Raw genomic sequence first — 21,765 nt, 5'->3', positions numbered from 1 at the left:
CTCCACCTGTCCCCTTAAGTTGATACAAATAAAAATAAAACAGAAAGGACAATATTTTAAATACTTTATGGAACTGTTTATTACAAAGAATTAAAATTAACAATATTTAAAAGAATACTTTGACTATTATTTTATCACCTAAAGGCTCTTCTTATTATTTTATTTTTGGAGACAGAGTCTCTGTCACCCCGGCTGGAGTGCAGTGGCACAATCTCAGCTCACTGCAAATTCTGCCTCCTGGGCTCAAGTAATTCTCCTGCCTCAGCCTCTCAAGTAGCTGGGATTACACGCGTGCACCACCACGCCCCACTAATTTTTTGCATTTTCAGTAGAGACAGGGTTTCGCCATATTGCCCAGGCTGATCTCAAACTCCTGAGCTCAGGCAATCTGCCTGCCTCGGCCTCCTAAAGTGCTAGGATTACAGGCGTGAGCCACCATGCCCTGCCAACCTAAAGGCTTTTCACAACTAGGAATTTACTGAATATTGTATTATTAAAGCTCCTGTGGACCTTGGATAAATGTATGCCTATTTTCTGGGAAATAACGGTGGAGCTCTTTGAAAGGGTAAAAATGATGTTTTACCATACATAAGTTTGCTTGAGATTTTTGTTTTGCATTTATCTTTGGGTAAAGTTGTAAAGTTAAGTAAATCTGGAATTGAAATAATTTGATAACATCAGCTAATATTTTTCAAAGTTAGATTTTTGAGGTATAATTTACATAAGAGTTACTCTTTTTAGAGGTATAGTTGAATGCATTTTCACAAATGTATACAATTGGATAACCACCACCATCATCTAGATATATATGTAATGTATAATTACAATATATGTGTAATATATAATATAGGATATTTATACCACCCAAAAAGTTTTCTGTTGCTTTTTATAGTCATTCCCCAAACCCCACTCCCAGTACTGATTGTCCCTGTAGTTTCGCCTTGCCAGAATGAATAATACGTTAAAGATATAACCTTTTGTGAATGGCTTCTTTCACTTATAATACTTTTGAGTTTTGAGTTGAATTATAAGTTTCACTTATAATACATTTTGTGTTATTGCATCTATTAGTAATTTTTTTCATTTTATTGCTTTTAGTATTTCAGTATGTCATTTTCCAGTATGTCATTTTGTGAACACAACTCGTTGACCCATTTATCAGTGGACTGATACCTGAACTGTTTCTGGGTTTCTGCTATTATATAGAGACCTGCTATAAACATTTGCATATAGGTCTTTATATAGACATATGTTTTCATTTCTCATGGGTAGATACTTACTTAGAAGTAGGATTACTGGGTCATATGGTCAATATACTTTTTAACGTTATAAGAAACTGTCAAACCTTTTTCCAAAGTTTCTATACCATTTTGCATTCTCACTAGCAATGTATGAGAATTTAATCTGCTCTGCATCCAGACCAGCATTTTGTATTGTTTGTATTTTATATTTTATATATTCTAGTAAGCGTGTAGTGTGGCATCTCATTGTGGTTTTACTTTTTGTTTCTCTAATGTCTAATGACAGTTATGGATCTTTTCACATGCTTATTGATCTTTTTGATTCTTATGAAGTGTTCGTTCAAACCTTTTGACCATCTTTTCACTGGATTGTCCTCTTATTGTGTTGTAAAGATTTTTTAAAAATAAATTCTGGATACAAGTCCTTTATTGGATATGCATTTTGTACATATTCCCTTCTCAGTCTGTGACTTGTTGTTCTGTTTTCTTAACAGTTTTATTCAAAGATAAATTTGATAAAGTCCAGTTTATCATTTTTTTCTTTTATGCTTCATGCTTTTGTGGTTTAAGAAATCTTTGCCTAACACAAGATCATAAATACTTTCTACTGTGTTTTCTTCTAGAAGTTCTTTAGTTTTAGATTTTACATTTAGTTCTATCATTCATTTCAAGTAGATGTTAGTGTGGTGCAGGATAAACGTTGAAGTTTCTTGTTTTATGAGTGGATGCTCAATTGTTCAAGCATTATTTGTTGAAAGGAATATCATTTCTCTTTTATAGCTCAAATTTTATTACTTAAAATTATTTTAAGATCCACATATTAAAGTGATATGTGTAAAAGATTATATATTTCTAGAAGCATGCCTATTTACACTAGTTATTATTACTTTAGGAAACAGATATTCTCTTTCTTTAAATTGTTTCCACAAAGCATACCACGAAGTACAGAGGGGAAATTAGTAACTATTTTATGATGATTATGGTATTCATTTAGGCCAATTTAAGTGAATTGGAGATCCTAATTTTCTCTATAAGGAGAAAATGCTTTTTCATACAAGATTATTTTTATGGAGGCTTCATTTATGTGAAGTTTGTGCACCCATTTATTGCCATGATTATTCTTCAGTGGAACAAAAGTCTGTGATAGATATGCTGCTGCTGCTGGTTTTAGCTAAATTGACTAAATAGTTATACACATACAAAACTCTATCTCTACCGTATATGATACAGTTTGAATTGTATCAACATTTATAGGATATCAACAATTGTGTCCTGAACATTTCAGGACATTTCAGGATATCTGAAATTCTGCTGATGGAGTTGAACTGTTGATACATTAACACATGCTGTCATTATTGACTTCGTAACAGAGATCAAGAGAGAAAAGATGGATTTTTGAATAGGGAAAAAGAAAACTAAATTATGGGGAAGCTAAGGCTCAGAGAGGTCAACTGTATCAACAATTATAGGATACTATGCTAACATTTAATAAGAGAGTTAGCCCATATAGAAGAGAAATATAAATACAGCTATCAGATCAGTCTCATGTTATTTCAGCTTCAAGGAACTTCTCAGCCAAAATAGTTTCCTTTCTCTATAAATGTTGCTGGTGTTTCCTATTTTAAATGAGACATTTTTGTAAAAAAATTAAGATTATTTAGAGAACGATTCTTAGCTTGTTCAGATGATTATTTGGTTTTAAAAAATCAACCTGGAGTTCCTCTTAATCTTATATCTCCATAACATTTATAAGAGATGTTTTCATTTACTGAAAGGTGATGGCTCTTCAGGAACAGTTGTTTCTTGAATCAGATGTAGAGCCATTATCACTAGAGGGCAGTAAATACAAACAGATTTAGTGGATTTACTTGCACTAAAGATGTTTTCAGGATACTAGCATTAATCAAAGAAAGTATAGTTTTTATAATATGAAAATACATGTAACATTCTGTTATGTAAAATACTGGTTATGAATCAATTCTAGATTATTGTCTGCCTCTAAAATATTTTTAAGGCATTTGAAAGCAAAAGGGAGGCTGAGAAACACTAGTTTTCTGTGGCTATTCTGTTTAATATTTGAAGTTTAATTTTGCCTCAGAATTCTTCAAGGGACACTTAAAAATTGGATTTGCATTTGTTCAGGCTGAGCAGTACTGGATATATGAGAGACTCCGTTATATAGATTCGCTTCTTGATTAATAACTACCAAAACTTAATTCTAAGATGAAAGGTGTAAAATAAATGTAGATTGACTATAGGATAAAATATTTTCCAATAATGTAAGTCCTACTGTAAACAGTGCTATTGCCCAGAAAACTCCTTATGTTGGAGAAGTCTAAGAGCTAATACACTTATTTTAAACAATATTTCTTAAATATTTCAAACACAATAATGTAATGTACAGCTTAGAATTGATTCTATTAACAGACCTATTGTGTAAACTCTAGCTAAATATAAAACAATGCCGGAATTTAGCCAATTTAGCTAAATATAAAACAATGCCGGAAATCGTTTTTTTGGCAATTTAGAGTACTGTGAAACCAGACAGCCTGGGTTCAAATCCCGGCCCTGTTACTTACTACTGGCTTTGTGACCTTGCGCAAGCCACTTGACCTCTCTGAGCCTTAGCTTCCCCATAATTTAGTTTTCTTTTTCCCTATTCAAAAATCCATCTTTTCTCTCTTGATCTCTGTTACGAAGTCAATAATGACAGCATGTGTTAATGTATCAACAGTTCAACTCCATCAGCAGAATTTCAGATATCCTGAAATGTCCTGAAATGGTCAAAAAGATTGTTAATCGCTTGGTTATCTGGTAAGGACTGAGAAAACAAGAAATAGCAGCGAAGTGGCCTCTGGAAATTCTGAGGGTTATTACTAGGAAAAGGCTAAAAAAGAACTAACTGAACATTATGGGAAATTATTTTTTTTCTTTTTTGAGACAAGGTCTTGCTCTGTCATCCAGGCTAGAGTGCAGTGGTGCAATCATAGCTCACTGCAGCCTGAAACTCCTGGCCTCAAGCCATCCTCCCACCTCAGCACCTCCCACCTCCCACCTCAGTAGTGTCTGGAACTACAAGCATGTGCCACCACACCCGGCTAATTTTAAAATTTTTTTGTAGAGATGGTTTCTGTATATTGCCCAGGCTGGTCTCGACCTCCTGGCCTCAAGGAATTCTCCCACGTTGGCCTCCCAAAATGTTGGGATTACAGACATGAGGCACTTCACCAGGCCAAGAAACTATTTTTTCTATTTCAGCAAACACACTCGCATATATGTATATAAAATCATTTGGGCATTTGAGAGCAGTGGATTACAGATAAGAAACCTGAGCTATTGCTGTAACGCTGCCCCTCAAGTTGTGTTGTCAGAAATTTTCTGGAGCTCAGTTCCTTGTCTGAATGTGTCGTCATCATTACATCTGCATGTGAGGGCAGCTGTGTCTTGTTCACATAGTACTCCCAAACATAAGCATGTCTCACTGTATGGCAGGGCTGCCTGCCTGTGGGCACCTGCTTCCTCACCCAGTCCAGGGATCTGACCATGGTAATAGTAACCACGATTCTTTAATTCAAGGCACTGTCAAGTTAGCAAAAAGATCGAGGATAAACAGATCCACTCCTAGATTCATACTGTTTATCATAGAGTTTGCATCAGCCTAATTATATGATGAGCTATCATATACATACCATTAAGAGCTAAGACTGGTTTGCATTTCAGTCCTGTCACCTGTGGAGCAAGTTATTGAATATTGAAGAAGGTCCATCTTTTCATGTTAAAATAGGAATAATATTTATCTTATTGGGATGTTGCCAAGATTAGAAATAAGGTATATAAAGTTCTTTGTGCATTGTAGGTGCCTAGTAAATGTTGTAACTTATTAAAGTTTCTTCATTAAATTTGGCAAAGCCAAGTGTGACTATAAGAATTGTATCTCTCTGGCCCTATTCAAAATTCTCTTCTAAGTCATCTAGATTCTGTCTGCAGATAGCAGCTACCATGGCAATGGGAAGGAGATTCTAGTCTCCTAGAAAAGGAGATTAGGGAAAATGAAATGAATTTTAGTTTGACTCAGAGGTTTTTGAAAAGATTTCTTATTCCCTAGAAATATGGAAACTTTCCTTGGTACTTTTTACTCAATATGATTAAATAGTCTCCCTTATTGCAGCAAATTAGGAACTTACAATTGAATCCTTTCACATCTAGCACCTATTAGAGTGCCTGGCACATAATAGTTGCCAAATAGAAGTCTGTTGAATGAAGGGACCATCACTCACATTCAGCAGGGAGAAGAGGCTGTGGGTGTTAGAGGGAAGGGCAACTGTATGTGTGTTTCTGCATAATGTTTTAAGACAAAGAGTATTACTCTACTCTATGTAATCTGTTTTCAATATTTTTGATGATTTTGCTGAGGGTGAAAACCCTCGTCCTTTCCTGTCGTCTACAGTCAGTATAAAAATATTGATGTTTTGTTTCTGCATCAGCCAACAATCCTTTTGTGGCAGTAGTACACTAACTACCTTGAGAAATACAGGGACACAATAAGATAACTTTCTGGCCTCAAAGATCCTCCACCCTGGATGAGGAGTCAAAGTTGAAGACAGTTGAAAAAAATAGAACAGTGATTCTTAACACTGGGGAACATTCAGGAAATTTCAGGGGACAGTGATTGGGGAGTACTCCTGGTGCTTGGTGGGCAGAGGCCAGGGAGGCTAGATGTCCTGGGATACATGGAACAGCCTTTCACCAGGGAGGTTTGCTGTGTGTCCCACACAACTTCCAAAAAGTCCCAGCAGCTATTCACATAGGTGAAAAACAAAATGCATTTATAATTCTCTGAGCCTAGAACCCAACTACTTTTTCCATATAAATATTAAATATTTTACATGGCTTTAATCCACACCAAATTTTCTAGTAATGCAGCGGTAGTGTATATTGTGAAGATGGCACTTTGTTACATTTGAAACCTTTCAAAGAATCATTCATCATTTCAGGAAAAAAGAAAATTCTTCTAACATAACAGCCCTGTATTCATTTTCATGCTACTGTTACTTTTGTGGTAATTCTCCACATAAGAGAAATCATAGCAAACCCTTAGATAGCACTTACTGTTCTAAGAGCCTTACGTATATGCACTAACTTAATCCTCACAACAACCCTGTAAGGTGGAAACTATTTTTCTCATTTTCCATATGAGTAAACTGAAGTATGGGAAATTTAAATAGCTTCCTCAAGGTCACACAGCTAATCAGTGATAGTAAGATCTAAGTTTTTGACTATATTTTAAAATGTAGTTGTGTATAAGTGTTTATATTTTGTAGTATTTGATAGAAATTACTCATTTCTTCTTTATTTCACTGATAAGCCATTATACTGATTTTTTTAAAAAACTCTATGTAGGGAATATTTAGCCTATAGGTATTCAGTACAGTATTATGTAGGAAGTGTATTTAGGAATTTCATTTCAGGATAAATACTTGTTATAAAAAGTAGAAAGTAACTGAGTTTTAAGTTTGTCAAAGAATAAAATTGATGGATGGATGGATTTTTTTTTTTTTTTTTTTTTTTTAAGGAGAGGGAAGGCAGTGAACCTGACTGCAGAGTGTAATTTGCATTTAAATGACAAGGGGTATGACACTACCACCTATTCTTCAGGGAGCCTCACCATGTATGCTTTGCCTAGGGGCCTTTGCTTTTGGCCACTCCTCACTTGATTTTCCCTTCTCTACCCTACCTCTCACCCCCCAATCCACATGACTTGTTCTCTTTCTTCAGATCTCCTGGTATATGTCATTTCGTCAGAGGGGCTTTCCATGATCATCTTACAGCAACCTCTATCCGTAATCCTTATCCTTTCTTTCTCTCCATTGTGCTTATCGCCCCATGACGTATGATGTATTTATTAACTTAGTTGTGGAATATAAGCTGCAGGTGAGAAAGCTTTCTTTTGTTTACTCTATGTCCCCAGCATCCAAGGCAGTGCCTAACATAGAGTGGTTAATAAATATTGAATGAAGGGGCAGATGTAGAATAGTTAGAATTTGGAAAAAGCCTGGAATATTTGGTCCTAAGATGTACTTTGAATGATTTAAATCTGACTGAGAAAACCAGTTTGAGGTTGGCAGAGTAGAAGAAGGAGGGTATTTTAGGCCGAGAATTTGGTAAGACAGAGATGGGATTGTCAGCTATATGGTGAAGATGGAGGAATACTAGTCTTTCAGGAACAGAGCAAATGTAATAGAGCAGCTGAACACAGGCTTGGCGTTGGGGATTAGGGTCAGATGTGGCAGTCTGGAATTTACAGAGGGATGTGATGAAGCAGGCATTACTAGCTTTGAAGTAAGAGGCTGTGGCTGGATTTGAAGAAAATTGATCTGGCAGTAGAGGTCAATATGAGACTAGAAGGGGAAAAGCCAGGGGCAAGAAGATGAGCTAAGAAGCAATTACAGCATTTTGGCCCCGAGACATGGAGCACTGTGATGCAGTTGAAAGGAAATATAATATATATATATATATATATATATATATATATTATATATATATATAAAACAAATGATAAACCAGGGAATTTTTAAAAATATTGGTATAGTAATAGAATGATTATCATAATGATCATTGTCTTTACTGTCTGATACCTATTTATCTTTTACTTTGTACCATTTGTTGTTTCAAGTACTTTGCATATATTGTCTCATTTAATCCTCATTGTATCTGTTCTGGTTATTTATTGCTATGTAAGAAATCACTTCAAACCTAATACTTTGAAATATGAATGTATTTTTATTAGTTTTCATGGCTTTCTGGGTTAACTGGTCTTGGCTAGACATTCTTGCTTGGCATTCCTCATGTAGTTGCAGCCCAATGGTTAGCTATCTGAAAGCTGAACTGGCTGGATGACTAAGATGGCTTCTCCCCCTCAGGTCTGGCTCTGGGCTGGGGTGGCTGCCATTACTGAAGACTGGCCAGGCATGTGTGCTCTTTCTTGTGCAAGCACTCTCTTGCACGCTGTCTCTTCACTGTCTATGAAGTTAATATGGACTTCTTATAGCATAGCCTCTCAGAGTAGTCAGACCTTTTTTTTAACCTAATGGCTTAGGGGTCCCAATAGCACATTCAAAGAAAGCAGGATAAGAACTGCAAGATTTCTTATGACTTAGCCTCAGCAGTCATGCACCATCACTTGTTGGTTACACAGGCCAACTCCAGATTCAATGTAGGACAGTGTGGCTCATTAAGAGTATCTTTGGAGACTAGCTGCCATGGTAATCCACTTTACAGACGAAGCTGACACACTAAAAAGATGATTTGTCAGTGATTGTGCACAAAAGATTTAAACTTGCCATTCTTGTTCTTAGTACCAGAGTGAACCTGGGAAAATCATTTTTTTCTCTCTAGGTCTCAATTTTATGTGGAAATGAGGGAATTGGGGGGGTGATATTAAAGTTACTTTCTGTTTCTCTCAGTCTTTTAAATATTTGGATTGAGATTACGGGAGGAGTAATGGTAAGGAACAAACCAAAAGAAGCAGCTTTGGATAGGAGTTGCTAACAACGTTGAATGAAGGAGGAAAGGTGATGCCATATAGGGGAACGTGCCGGGTTACTCAAGAATTCAGCTAGATGGTTTATATTAAACACCTGACAGTGTCTGACTCACATGAAACACCTGTTGAATGGTAGCAAAGAGTCACAGATTCCATCTGAGATACTGGAAGAAATATGGGCTCACTGACTGAAATGGAAGTAATTATACTAAGAACTACTTTAAATAGAAAAATGTCTCACAGTTTTGAAAAAGTTTGTCGTGACTAGCAGGGCATTCGAGAGAAGAATCTTATATTTGGAAATATGGCACTAAAGTTCAAGTTAGAAGTGGTCATTGAAGAGTGTGGGCCTGGGACAGAGTCTCTGTGGAGATCTCAAGTTGGGATTCATAGAAGAAGGCAAAGGTCAGAGAAGTGGAAAGAAAACTAAAGAAGTTCAGGATCCTGGGAGTTGAGGGAGAGTAGTAGGAATGATCAAACATGTGGAACACTTGAGAGAAGTAAGGGAGACCAGAGAAAAGGAGGACCTTAGTATTCCTCTGGTGGTAGCTTTAGTGGAATGTTGGAACTTTAATTTCTTCCTTTTGTAGAGGAGTAAGAGTGATGGAAGTGAATACAACAGATGTTAACAGCAGCAGAGGACTGTAGCAGCAAAGGACCAGTAGAAACTCAGAGGGATAAAGTGTTACAGGAGTGCTTATCAGACAGCATGCTCTCTAAGACAGACATGCCACATGTGGAAATAGTTAAATGCCAGGAAGACTGCAAAGTAACCATACCAGCAAGTTGAAGCACAGAGTAGTAAGCACAGACTTTGAGATGGAGAGGAGGTAGAATGCACAGAATTATATGCTAAAATAGACTGAAACCCAGTTTTTCCTCATTTCTCACCCTCAAGACCTTTTTAGTATTAAAGTTACAGGGTAATACTACACCAAACCAAATAGAAAATGCTGTTTTTCTAGAAAGAACTTTGATTTCTCATTTAACCTTCCTCATAAAATGTCTGATTACTCTTGAGCTCAATTCTGGATTCGTAAGAGCCACTCATTCCTTTCTTAACTTTGTGTACAGTTATTAAAATGTTCTCTTCTGGCCGGGCACCGTGGCTCACACCTGTAGTCCCGGCACTTTGGGAGGCCGAGGTGGGTGGATCCCCTGAGGTCAGGAGTTCGAGATCAGCCTAGCCAACATGGTGAAATCCCATCTCTGCTAAAAGTACAAAAATTAGCCAGGCGTGGTGGTGGGCGCCTATAATCCCAGTTACTCGGGAGGCTGAGGCAGGAGAATCGCTTGAACCCGGGAGGCGGAGGTGACAGTGAGCTGAGATTGTGCCACTGCACTCCAGCCTGGGCGACAGCGAGACTCTGTCTCTAAATAAATAAATAAAATGTTCTCTTCTGATCAAAATACAGATCCAGAGTTCTATATACAAAACACTGCATTCCTTATGCATACACATTGCCCTAGCTTTCAGATTTTCCTCCCCCTAGAATTATAAGCGGTCCCCACCCCTAGATTTTGAAGGTTTAGAGCTTAGTAATACATAACAATAGAAACAAAAGGAGCTGAGAGCAGCCATGCCACACAGGTGAGGGAAAGTGTCATTGCCATCTGTGAATTCTGGACATTAGCCGTATTGTTAAATCCCTATGCTTTTATGTTGGAAGAGGGGAGAACTACAGTTATTTCTACATCACCAGGGAGCCACTTGTTTTGGATTTGAGAGAGGGAAGCAATTAAAATGCTCGATTGCCATTTTTGAAGCAGTTTTTATTTGGAAGGAAGGGAAGCCAGAGGACATTAAAATTCATAGAAAATGCCCTCCAAAAGGATGGGCAATTTTTAAGAATGAACTACAAATTTTGAGGAGTTTTATGGTCATTATTCATCACTGTGAGAGGGAAGCCCCATTCATCTTTTCTCAGGGTGGCTTCAGTGCTGCAGGGATACCATTATTCAATGGCGTTTGTTGGTGAGGAGAAAGCCTCCTCCCCAGAGGCTGGGCCTTGCCAACCAATCCCAAAGCAGCCTGCACCGAGGCCACACCCCCTCACCTTATAGGCTGAGAGCTGGAATGTGATTGGTGCAGAGTTGGGGTTTTATGGGAGGGGCTTCTTGTCACTCTTCCCGGCTTCCCTGCAGTTCCTTATTTGGTAGCTTTTGACACGACTGGCCTTTCTTGCAACTAAGCATCTTGACATACATTATTCATTAAGCCCTGGAGCTCGGGAGAGAAAGATGCAGACCCTTAGATCTTTAGATATTCCTTTATCACGTGGATTTTCTTTATTCAGAATAGTTGCTGAATTTTGTGCCATTCTGGAGTCTTACAAATGGCATGTATTCGATGGGAAGACAGCTGGATGGGATTTAATGCGAGGCTTTCTTATGTGTACTTAATTACCAAAAATCTTTAAAAACTCATACTCTGCGTGGCTTGTGGAGGTTGTTAAAGTAGCGAGATTTTGAAGCTAAATACATTTTAAAGCTTACTATATATATACATATATATTATATATACATACATATAATCAATCAAAAATGCCTGAAGCAAACTATTTACTGTCAGTGTCTTGGGGCTACATAAAGGTAAGATTTATTTAGCTTTTGAAAACTTCTTACTCTGATTACATAACTGATAGTTTTAACAAATTACAGTAGAGTCTAAGCTTTCTAAGCAATTTTGTATTCTTTCCTTACACATAAATTAGGAAGAAATATGTGTTAATAGTGGTCAAGATTGTATAACTTTCATCAGTTGTAGTTTGCATGTTAAAATAGCTTTTTAGATATGCAGTAGTTCTTCTGTTTCTCCTGTGGTATATGTTTGAATTGTGCTTGAAAAATATACAGTAATTAAATACATTCATTGCAAATAAATTATTGGGCCAAATTACTTGTACTGATTTATGGATTCCAGTTAGGATGTTGCACATAAAGTTTATGAAATTAATTTGTGGCTGTTTCTAAAAATCCGTACTACTTTAACCTGATGAGGAATACGTTTTTTTCACCTTTAGCTATAAAGCCCTAGGTGATATTAAAAATTGACATTATTTGACTATTTAAGTGATATTAAAGTGAAAACTTGATTATCTATTATACTTGCAAAACTGAACAGAGTTTTTTTTGCACTGTTAGTTTTGTGAATCTCAAGAAATGAATAAGCAATTTAATAAGATGTATCCATGTTTGGCAGGCTTTTTGCATGTCCTGTGGTAACATTAGCATTGTGGTCCTGTCTCCACAAGAGAAGGAGGTAGAAAAACCTTATTCAGTCCTAAATGAAGCATCACTTCACAGATTGAAGTTTATCCTTGGATATTTGAGCCAATCACAACACGTTTTAAAAAATTCATTTTCTATTACTCTGAGGATTTTTAGATTGGAGTGTTTGTCATTTGTTTTGTTTCTTTCTTTTTGAAGGACAATTTCCCCTTTGTTTTAGAGATTTACTTGAATTCTAAAAAAATTAGCAAACTTATTTCAGTATTGGTTGTCCAAGTAGCCGTGATTCCTTACCTCCCTTTAAATCTGTGGATGATTCAGATTTTTAAAATGTTTTTTAAGTATATAGACTTCCATTATTTGAATTTTGTTAGCCATTCCTTGGCTAAACATCTTCAGAAATACAGAAAAGTATAGAGAGTAATATAAGAAGCCCTCATTATCCCCCAGAATTTAGCTCCTAGCTTTTAGCCAGCTCACAATTGATGTTTTTTTGAAGGGCTTCACATTTGTTCTATGATTATGAACCATTTGTACTATGAATATGAACAATACTGCCAAGAATCTAAATATAGAATTTAGTACTTTTCTTTTTGAGGAAAATTTTTCCTGGACAGCTTTATGTTTAATACTGTAAATTTAAAAACATGTAAAAATGGCAAATATAGATATATTTGGTCTTAGGCATTTTGAAGGATTTATTTTTTGCAGTCAGTGGAGTATTTGTTTAAATAACTTTGAATACTGATATCTGCCAAACTTGTAATGCATCACAGTGCAGCATATTCAAATGATTTTTAGCAGAACATTGTCAGGAAAAAATAAGCAAATTTTCTTACTATTGGACCCATACCACCTCCTTAAATATATATTGGGAAGATATATAATATACCCAGTAGCACATTGGCGTGATGTAGAAGTATAGGAGATTACATTTAAGAACATTTTAATTTTGTTTTATTATTTTAGTTTGCTTCCTGAACAATCTTAAATACAGAATGTAAATTGAAGAATCGCAGTTCTGAAAAGCAAAATACAGTATTCAGATTCAACTGCATTTTTACTTTCCTTTATGCCTTAACTGCTGTACACATTCTGATGTATAATGAGAACAAAGGATTCAAAAGCATTCACTTAGAAATCCTCCCGTTTTCTCAGTTGCAGCCCTCAATCTGTGTATTGTTTTCAGACTACTTAGGCCAAAAACATTTAGAAATTCATCAGTGGAAAATATTTAGAGGTCACTTAAAAAAATAAACTAAATGCTTAATTAAATGGTTCTGCATTTTGCAACCAGTTCTTTTCAAACAGCAGTTTAATGTTTTGTCCCTTCTAAGTTTATTAATTGAGAAATATGATGAGATTCCCAGAAGACTACATTGTATTAACTCTAAATCAGTCCTTCCCCCTTTGGTAATTTTATGTAGTTATCTTAGTAGATATTATGTAATTATTTTTAGATGAGAGATTTGTCACATTTCTAAATGTTTGTTGAATGATCTAGTGCATTTTTTAAGTATGTCTAGCTATGCACTCCAAAACCAATTTGTGAGATCAACTACCAGTTGAGAAAGCACTTATGGTAATTTTTGTGGTTATTAATTTAGCTTCGCTGGACTGAAAGTTTTATGTGGATAGCAAAAAAGGAAAACAATGTTAATTCCTTTTAGAAGATACCCTTGTGTTATAACTTAATGTACGCTTGAAAATTATCTTTAGGAAATTCCTTATACTGTCTCCCTAGGGAAGAGAGGTGATTGCTTCAAATACTGTCTTTTATAATTATGTTAAAATGAAATATTGACTTCCTTGGAGTCCCTTTTAAGCCTTGGTAGGGAGGTGGGCATGTGATGGAGGATTTCTCCAATCCACGTTTTTGTGTTTTAAATAAAGGCTGGAAAGTAATCTGGGGATAATGTATATGATGCAGAAAGATAAAAATGGAACATGCAGTATGTCACTTATCTAGTCTGTACAATATTTAGGTTCCTTTCACTGGCTTTTTTCTTCAGTTATCTGTACTAACTGGCTATTTTGGTGAATTGTTTGAGCGAACTGCCAGGAGAATTACACTTCATTCTTTATATTCTTTTAGAAAAATCCAATAATATATGTAGCATATCTGCAGGTAGCATCCACATTTTCTACTTAGGCGTATGGCAACATAATCCTTATACTAGGTTGTGTGCAAGTTAGAAGATGAACCTGTGATAACTGAGTCTTTATCTGTCTTGATCAATCACCCCCAGAAGGCTTCCCTTGTTTCACTTTATTGAGAGAAGTACAAGGAGGGCAGCAGTTCCTGTATAGACTACTGAGATTCTAGCAATGGTGAGAGCCCTGCCTCTTCCCCCATCTTTTATTTAAAAAGGACTTTGTCATGACCAGGTAGTTCTTAATAGCAACTTTTAGCTCATAACATGAACAATTTTAGGTCAAAGAGATATTTCATTGAATATGTGTTTAAAATGTTTAGCAGACTCTTTTCTTTGGAATATGCTTTGCCTAATGAGCATATTTTTCCAAGTGAATTTATCTGTAAAGCAAAGATTTTTTATTATTATTATACTTTAAGTTCTGGTATACACGTGCAGAACGTGCAGGTTTGTTACATAGGTATACACATGCCATGGTCATTTGCTGCACCCATCAACCCGTCATCTACATTAAGTATTTCTCCTAATGCTATCCCTCCCCTAATCCCCTACCTACTGACAGGCCCTGGTGTGTGATGTTCCCCTCCCTGTGTCCATGTGTTCTCATTGTTCAACTCCCACTTATGAGTGAGAACATGTGGTGTTTGGTTTTCTGTTGCTGTGTTAGTTTGCTGAGAATGATGGTTTCCAGCTTCATCCATGTCCCTGCAAAGGACATGAACTCATCCCTTTTTAGGGCTGCATAGTATTCCATGGTGTATATATGCCACATTTTCTTAATCCATTCTGTCAGTGATGGACATCTGGGTTGGTTTCAAGTCTTAAGCAATGAGTTTTTTTAAACCTGTGTATGCATGACATTTTAGTTGTGCTTTTGAGACATGGCTATGGTTTCCCATACTAATGCTATTCCAAATTCTTTATGGGATTTGAGAAAGAGGAGCTAGTGATTTAAGTATTTTTATGGTCATAACTATAGTCAAATCCTTCATCTGTCTGACCTGCAATGATAAAAATCAGCTATTACTATAAAAGGCACAAAAGTTAGGGACTGAGTGCCAGAAAGTGAGCTGGGAGAAGGAACTCAAATAATATTGAGCATCTACTATGTGCCAGGCTAAATAGAAGACACTTTCTATATTAGCTCATTAAATTATTTGATAGCCCATAATTTACTCAAGAAACTATAACTTTGTAAAGAGGGACAGAAAACTTTTTGAACACTATTATAAATGTCTACAAATATACTTAGAAGGCCCAAAGTTTATTTTTTTCAGTAGGTTATAAGATATAATGCCGAGTGAACACAAGCAGTAACCCACATTCTGTATACCACCTGATGCCAGTTTTAAAAATATGTATTCACATACAAGGGTAGAAAAAAGGCATAGAAGGAAATTTGACAAATTATCTGTGGTTATCTTCCAGCAGTGGAGATTTACATTATTTTTGTTTTTTCGATATAGCTTTCTAAATTTTCTATAGCACATGTACATTTTATAATTAGAAAGGAGTTATAAAAACATGTGAACAAAGAAGTGAACTTAGTGTTCCTGAGTTTGAGACTAAGCTCTCTAGACCAGTAATTTAACAACCAGAATTTGTACTGGTCATGCCAGTTCTTTGTTTTTGACTACACTGGAATGCGAATACACATTTCTCTCATCCAACAGTACATCGAAATGGTTGAGGTTTTTTTGTTTGTTTTGATAACAGTTAAATGCTGAGTTAAAACCTAATCTAGATGGTCTGTAAGATTGACTTTGGAAGTTATTTAGCAAACGGTATAGAGTTAGGCTGTCTTGGTATGAATTATGCAGAGAAGCAAAATAATTCTAAATAAATACTGAATAAGAATTATATTTCAAACATTACTAAAATACAAACTCAACACTTACCTTCATACTTAAATGAGAATTTATGGTGAAATTCCAAATTTTAAAGGCTAATCTGATGATTAGAGTAAATATGTCTGACATTTTTTTCTCGTCAACTATCTAACAGCAGTTACTCTATGTATAGAAAAAATATGTTGTTTCTGTATATTAAGGCAAATATTGAAGGCTTATTAAAAGGCCTTGTTGGGCTGTTTTCAGAGTCAAAGGACTCTGAAATGCCTAATGCTTAAGAAACAGCTGATGGGGGTGAGGGAAGTGTAAAATCTTGGGGAGTTTTGGATACTGGTAATGCCATGTGGTGCTGGTAGGTTAATTCCAGTGTTTCTTTCAATGAAATAGGCACTGTGGCATCAGTAATAAAAATTGTGAAGTAGATTATTGAAAATTGACCTGTTTCCTATTTTAGTGACTTGGGAAAATGGTAAATTTGGTGGATGTTGAGAACCAATAAATGTTATACTCTTACTTGAAAAACAACTTTTAAAAGGAAACATTATACAGTATTTATTTAGATATTTTACTTCTCCATAGTTCTAGAAGAGTACTCAAGTCTATTAAGTTTTGCTTTGGAGTAAAAGACTAAATTTTCAGCCCTTGATCGGTATATATATATTCATTTCTGCTAATGATAAATTGATGAAAGCATTCCATGTTTTATTGTATGGCAACATTTTTATGTGCTATAAATTAGTTTCTCTCTTCTCTAAATAACTAATAATACATCTTAATTTTTAATTTCCTTTTCTTTGCTTATTTCTCCTGATTTTCCCTTCAGTCCTTGAGAGTCTAAATTTGTGCTGGTCAAACTGGTGGCCATGAGCCACATGTGATTATTTAAATTAAAAGTAGTTAAAATTAACTAAAATTCAAATTTTGGCTTCTCATTTGCACTAGCCACATTTCAAATGCTTAGTAACCACCTGTGGCTAGTGACTGCTATCATTGGAGGCACAGATGATGGTGTTTTCCCTCACTGAAGAACGTTCTGCTGGAAGGCACTGTTCTAAATTGTCAGGACAAGTTAAAAATTCTTTGGGCATATCTTCCTGTATCTCAGAGTATGCATATGTATTTCCCTTCAACTTTCCTCTTCTATTATTTCATTTTACTTTTCTGTTTTTCAGTTTAAAAGGATGCTTAATCGGGAGCTCACCCATCTCTCTGAAATGAGTCGGTCTGGAAATCAAGTGTCAGAGTATATATCAAACACATTCTTAGGTGAGAATAACAACGTTCAATTGAAAATGTTTTCTCCAGTTGTTTGCTTGTTTTTATAGGAGGATTGGGGTGCCAACTCATTTTGGAAACCTAACAAGTGTTAGAAGTTCTATTTGTTTTCATTTGTCATATTAATAATTTGACACTATACGCCTCTGAGTTTTAGAGTTGCAGGTGACAAAGTACATTTTCTTAGTTTTATTTAGGACTTTGGGAATTCTCAAATTAAGGTTATATATTGCCATTTTTTCATAGTACCAAACTGTAAAATATATTTTATAGAGAGATCTATTCATGTATTCAACAAATTCTTATTAAATGCCAGCCATTGTTGGGCAATAGGTGTTGAATGATGAATTAGAAATGATTCCTACCCTCGATGAATTGACAGTCTCGTGGACATCAAGCCTAGTAAACTGGTGGTGGATAAAATACAAATGCTAAATGAAAGTTTGCTAATAATGGCTGAGTTTGGTGTCCTGGGACAACTCTTGTACCTCATCCACAGAAAGAAAATGCAGTAAATAAAGGGCAGTAATTTGAATGTATCCTGGACTTACTTTCAAAACAAAATTGCTGTTATATATAGTTAACATATTTATTAAACACTTATGGAACATGTTCTCTGTACAAGGATGAGTTAGAGTTGCTTATCACTGCCTTGAAATCGTGGATGAAAGTATGAAGACATGTTAGGTCTTTTACTATAGAACACAATTAGCTTATGTGTGTATTCAGTTATCAGGTAATATTTACGATTCTCTATACTCCCATAAAACCTGGGGACTTAACCCTTATCTCACTATCATACAGAAATAAAAAGTAGCAGAATTAATCTAAGTCATCCAAAACCTGCTGTTTCAACTCCCACGGTGTTACCCATTTCAGTTAGCTGTTAGTTGTATATACTGCTGTTTTCATGACATTTGTGTATAAAGTTTCTAACATTTCAAAGTACGTATTGAAACTGGAGTCCTTAGTTGGCAAGAAAAATTTTCAGTTCATTAAGTCAATTTCAAATAGGAATGGAATTGATGAACAGTGGAAATAACCACCTGTTGTGTATTCTCTGAGTCGGCTGTCATGCTAAGTCTTGCAACATTTTTTATTAGGACATTGTATCAAAGAGGTAACCATGGAATACATTTGATATTATTATTTTGTAGTGGAACTTATTTGCTTAATTTTGTGTTTGAAGATATCAAATTAAGTCCAATTCAAATGTAAATACTGAACTCTCTAAAAGGAAAATTTTTAGTTGGAAACATTTCCTGGAATATATAATGATCAATTATAATCCTTCCAGTTATGCATATGATGATATAAAAACAGATAGAATAATAAATATAGAACATTTTCTGAATTTCTCAAGATAAGCAACATGAAGTGGAAATTCCTTCTCCAACTCAGAAGGAAAAGGAGAAAAAGAAAAGACCAATGTCTCAGATCAGTGGAGTCAAGAAATTGATGCACAGCTCTAGTCTGACTAATTCAAGTATTCCAAGGTTTGGAGTTAAAACTGAACAAGAAGATGTCCTTGCCAAGGTATGATGATTTCAAAGATCAGGATCATAAATATTAAATTATGCCCTTTTATGAATTTTCACTTCTAGTCTTTTGAATAGATAGAAAAGTTTATTAATTGGAGTTTCTTTTTTTTTTTTTTTTTGAAGAAGGGCAGGCGTTTTATAAAGCTCTTTGTAAAGTGCCTTAGACAGGTGGTTTGGTATGTATGTTTTAGGGGCTTGGGAGGTGATTATTTGCATCTTCATTTCATTGTTTGGCCTTAAAGAGTTAGAAATCTGTCATGTCTTCTGGGTTTTAGGAAAACAGTTAAGGTTTTGTGAATAGATTTTATCCATTAAATGCTTTGTGATTGATACTTAAAGTACATAAATATGTTGTAATGTCAAAGTCATAAGGTTAAGCCATACTATTCAGTTTTCAGTACATTTAAGTAAATGTGCCTAAAGTTTGCCTATGCTTACATGGTGTGTCTGTTAACATTTTAAATGGATCATTGTTTAAAAAAATCTAACAATCTTTACACTGAAGTCTGTTTTTTGGAGGATTTTTTTGTTTGTTTGTTTGTTGGTTGGTTGGTTGGTTGGTTGGTTTTGAGACGTAGTCTAACCCTGTCGCCCAGGTTGGAGTGCAGAGTGCAGTGGCGCGATCTTGGCTGACTACAACCTCTGCCTCCTGGGTTTAAGCAGTTCTCTTGCCTCAGCCTCCCAAGCAGCTGGGATTACAGGCACACACCACCACACCTAATTTTTTTATTTTTAGTAGAGACGGGGTTTCACCATGTTGGGCAGGCTAGTTTCAAACTCCTGACTTCAAGTGATCCGCCCACCTCAGCCTCCCAAAGTTCTGGGATTACAGCCTTGAGCCTCCATGCCCAGCCACCTAAAGTCTGTAATTTTTCAATGATTGTGTTCATTGAGTCATATTTTACTCTACTTTCTAATTTTTTGGTATCTTTTTATTTTTTTACTCCAGGAACTAGAAGATGTGAACAAATGGGGTCTTCATGTTTTCAGAATAGCAGAGTTGTCTGGTAACCGGCCCTTGACTGTTATCATGCACACCATTTTTCAGGTAATGTGGTTGAGTTCTATTACATTTCTTTTGTTTAGGAACTTAATGTCCAGTCTGTAGCTTGTGCATACATTTTGTCTTTTTTAATATTCCCCATCTTTTGCTTATTTTTATACTTTTATCCTTATTTGCTCCTTTGCCAAGGGACAAGTAAAGATACAGAAAGGTGGAGTGTGTATAAACCACAAATACATCAATTTTGTTATTTTTTTGCATTTAAGATAAAGATGTAATATAGCCAAGTTGAAGCAATTTATTAAAATAATAATGTAGACATTATCTTAGTCATCTGAGCCTGACTGGCATAGAGAATGGAGTACTAACTTTAAAAAAATGAATAAAGCCCCTGCTGGCTAACCTTAGAATATAGTTTTTTCAGTCACTTTCTTGTGTCCTGCTTCTTTCTCCATATCTATTTCACACTCATTGACGCTTTGCTCCAGCTCAGGGTGGGATTTAAATGAGAAGTTGAGGATGTTGTAGATACCTTGGGACTGGAATGGGAAACTCCAGCCCTAGAGAGGACGTTGATTTTCAGTTCGTGTGATGCAGGGGTTGAATTAATAGTGCTTGACTGGAGCTGCCTCCATGATAATAGGACACAGAAACTTTTAGAGTTGGCACCTCATTCCTGACACCATACAGCTAGGGCGTAGTATTCTTGGATTCCAGCAGGACAACCCAACTTTGGTTTTGTCCCAAAGTCCCTGGATCTTCTCAAAGGTTCCCATTTTCCTCACTAGACATGTGAGAGTGCAGTTGCCATTTCCAGGTTATCCATTGGCAACACTGCTGTGTGTGTGTGTTTTTTTTAAAACATACTCTATGGAGAAATTGTTTACATAAAGACAAAAATGTTAAAATGATTTTTTTCCCTACAGGAACGGGATTTATTAAAAACATTTAAAATTCCAGTAGATACTTTAATTACATATCTTATGACTCTCGAAGACCATTACCATGCTGATGTGGCCTATCACAACAATATCCATGCTGCAGATGTTGTCCAGTCTACTCATGTGCTATTATCTACACCTGCTTTGGAGGTAAATCTGTTTTCTGAAATTTCAAGAACACTAACTTGCCACTCATAAAGGTCTATTAAACTTTTATCTGAAGGGTTTTCAATGGAGAAAATAATTGGATTCTGGGAGGCCGAGACGGGCGGATCACGAGGTCAGGAGATCGAGACCATCCTGGCTAACACAGTGAAACCCCGTCTCTACTAAAAAATACAAAAAACTAGCCGGGCGTGGTGGTGGGCGCCTGTAGTCCCAGCTGCTCGGGAGGCTGAGGCAGGAGAATGGCGTGAACCCGGGAGGCGGAGCTTGCAGTGAGCTGAGATCCGGCCACTGCACTCCAGCCTGGGCGACAGAGCGAGACTCCGTCTCAAAAAAAAAAAAAAAAAAAAAAAAAAAAATTGGATTCATTGGAAGTATAATTTATTGACTTACAGGGGAAAATGCTGTGGTGAATAGACAGTCAAGTCTTTGATGGATTTTGCTTGTGAAAGTTGGTCACAGATTTAATGATTGATCTGTTTATGAGGTTGCTTCTTTGAAATGATCCACTGGACGTTTCATAAAGCACATCTGGCTTATTCACTTTTTGTTAATTTGTTTTCTTGAAGTGTAATCTGACGGCTTTTATTTATAGGCCAAAGAACGTTTTATAAAACATGAGCAATATATTGATATTTTTCATAGAATATATTAGAAGGAAATACTTTAATTTTTCTAAATCCTAAGAAGTTTTTTCGTTAGTTGTTTACTAAAGCAATTTGATTTTCTTAAAATATATTTTTATTTATGTCTGGAGGCATTTTTGGTTGTTACAACTATCACATTTTTAGTTGTACATGATACTGACGTCTTGTCGGT

At 35.8% G+C, this 21,765-nt stretch overlaps 1 protein-coding gene across 12 annotated transcripts in view; it reads left to right on the top strand.

Annotated features, from left to right (window-relative positions):
- The window catches only part of PDE4D (phosphodiesterase 4D), a 1,626,844-nt gene that overhangs the window by 1,584,731 nt on the left and 20,348 nt on the right, over positions 1-21,765 (top strand). For all 12 annotated transcript variants that reach the window (XM_033179631.1, XM_033179630.1, XM_033179629.1 and 9 more), the window contains 4 exons: positions 17,194-17,287; positions 18,660-18,832; positions 19,787-19,885; positions 20,767-20,931. In XM_033179631.1, coding sequence (XP_033035522.1) covers positions 17,194-17,287; positions 18,660-18,832; positions 19,787-19,885; positions 20,767-20,931 — 531 coding nt within the window. The remainder of the gene's footprint in view (positions 1-17,193; positions 17,288-18,659; positions 18,833-19,786; positions 19,886-20,766; positions 20,932-21,765) is intronic.

The sequence above is a fragment of the Trachypithecus francoisi genome, unplaced genomic scaffold, assembly GCF_009764315.1.
Source record: "Trachypithecus francoisi isolate TF-2019V2 unplaced genomic scaffold, Tfra_2.0 Lachesis_group2, whole genome shotgun sequence".
NCBI classification, from domain to species: Eukaryota; Metazoa; Chordata; class Mammalia; order Primates; family Cercopithecidae; genus Trachypithecus; species Trachypithecus francoisi.
Note: the sequence above shows the minus strand (reverse complement) of the source record. Positions and strands in the feature narration are given on the sequence as shown.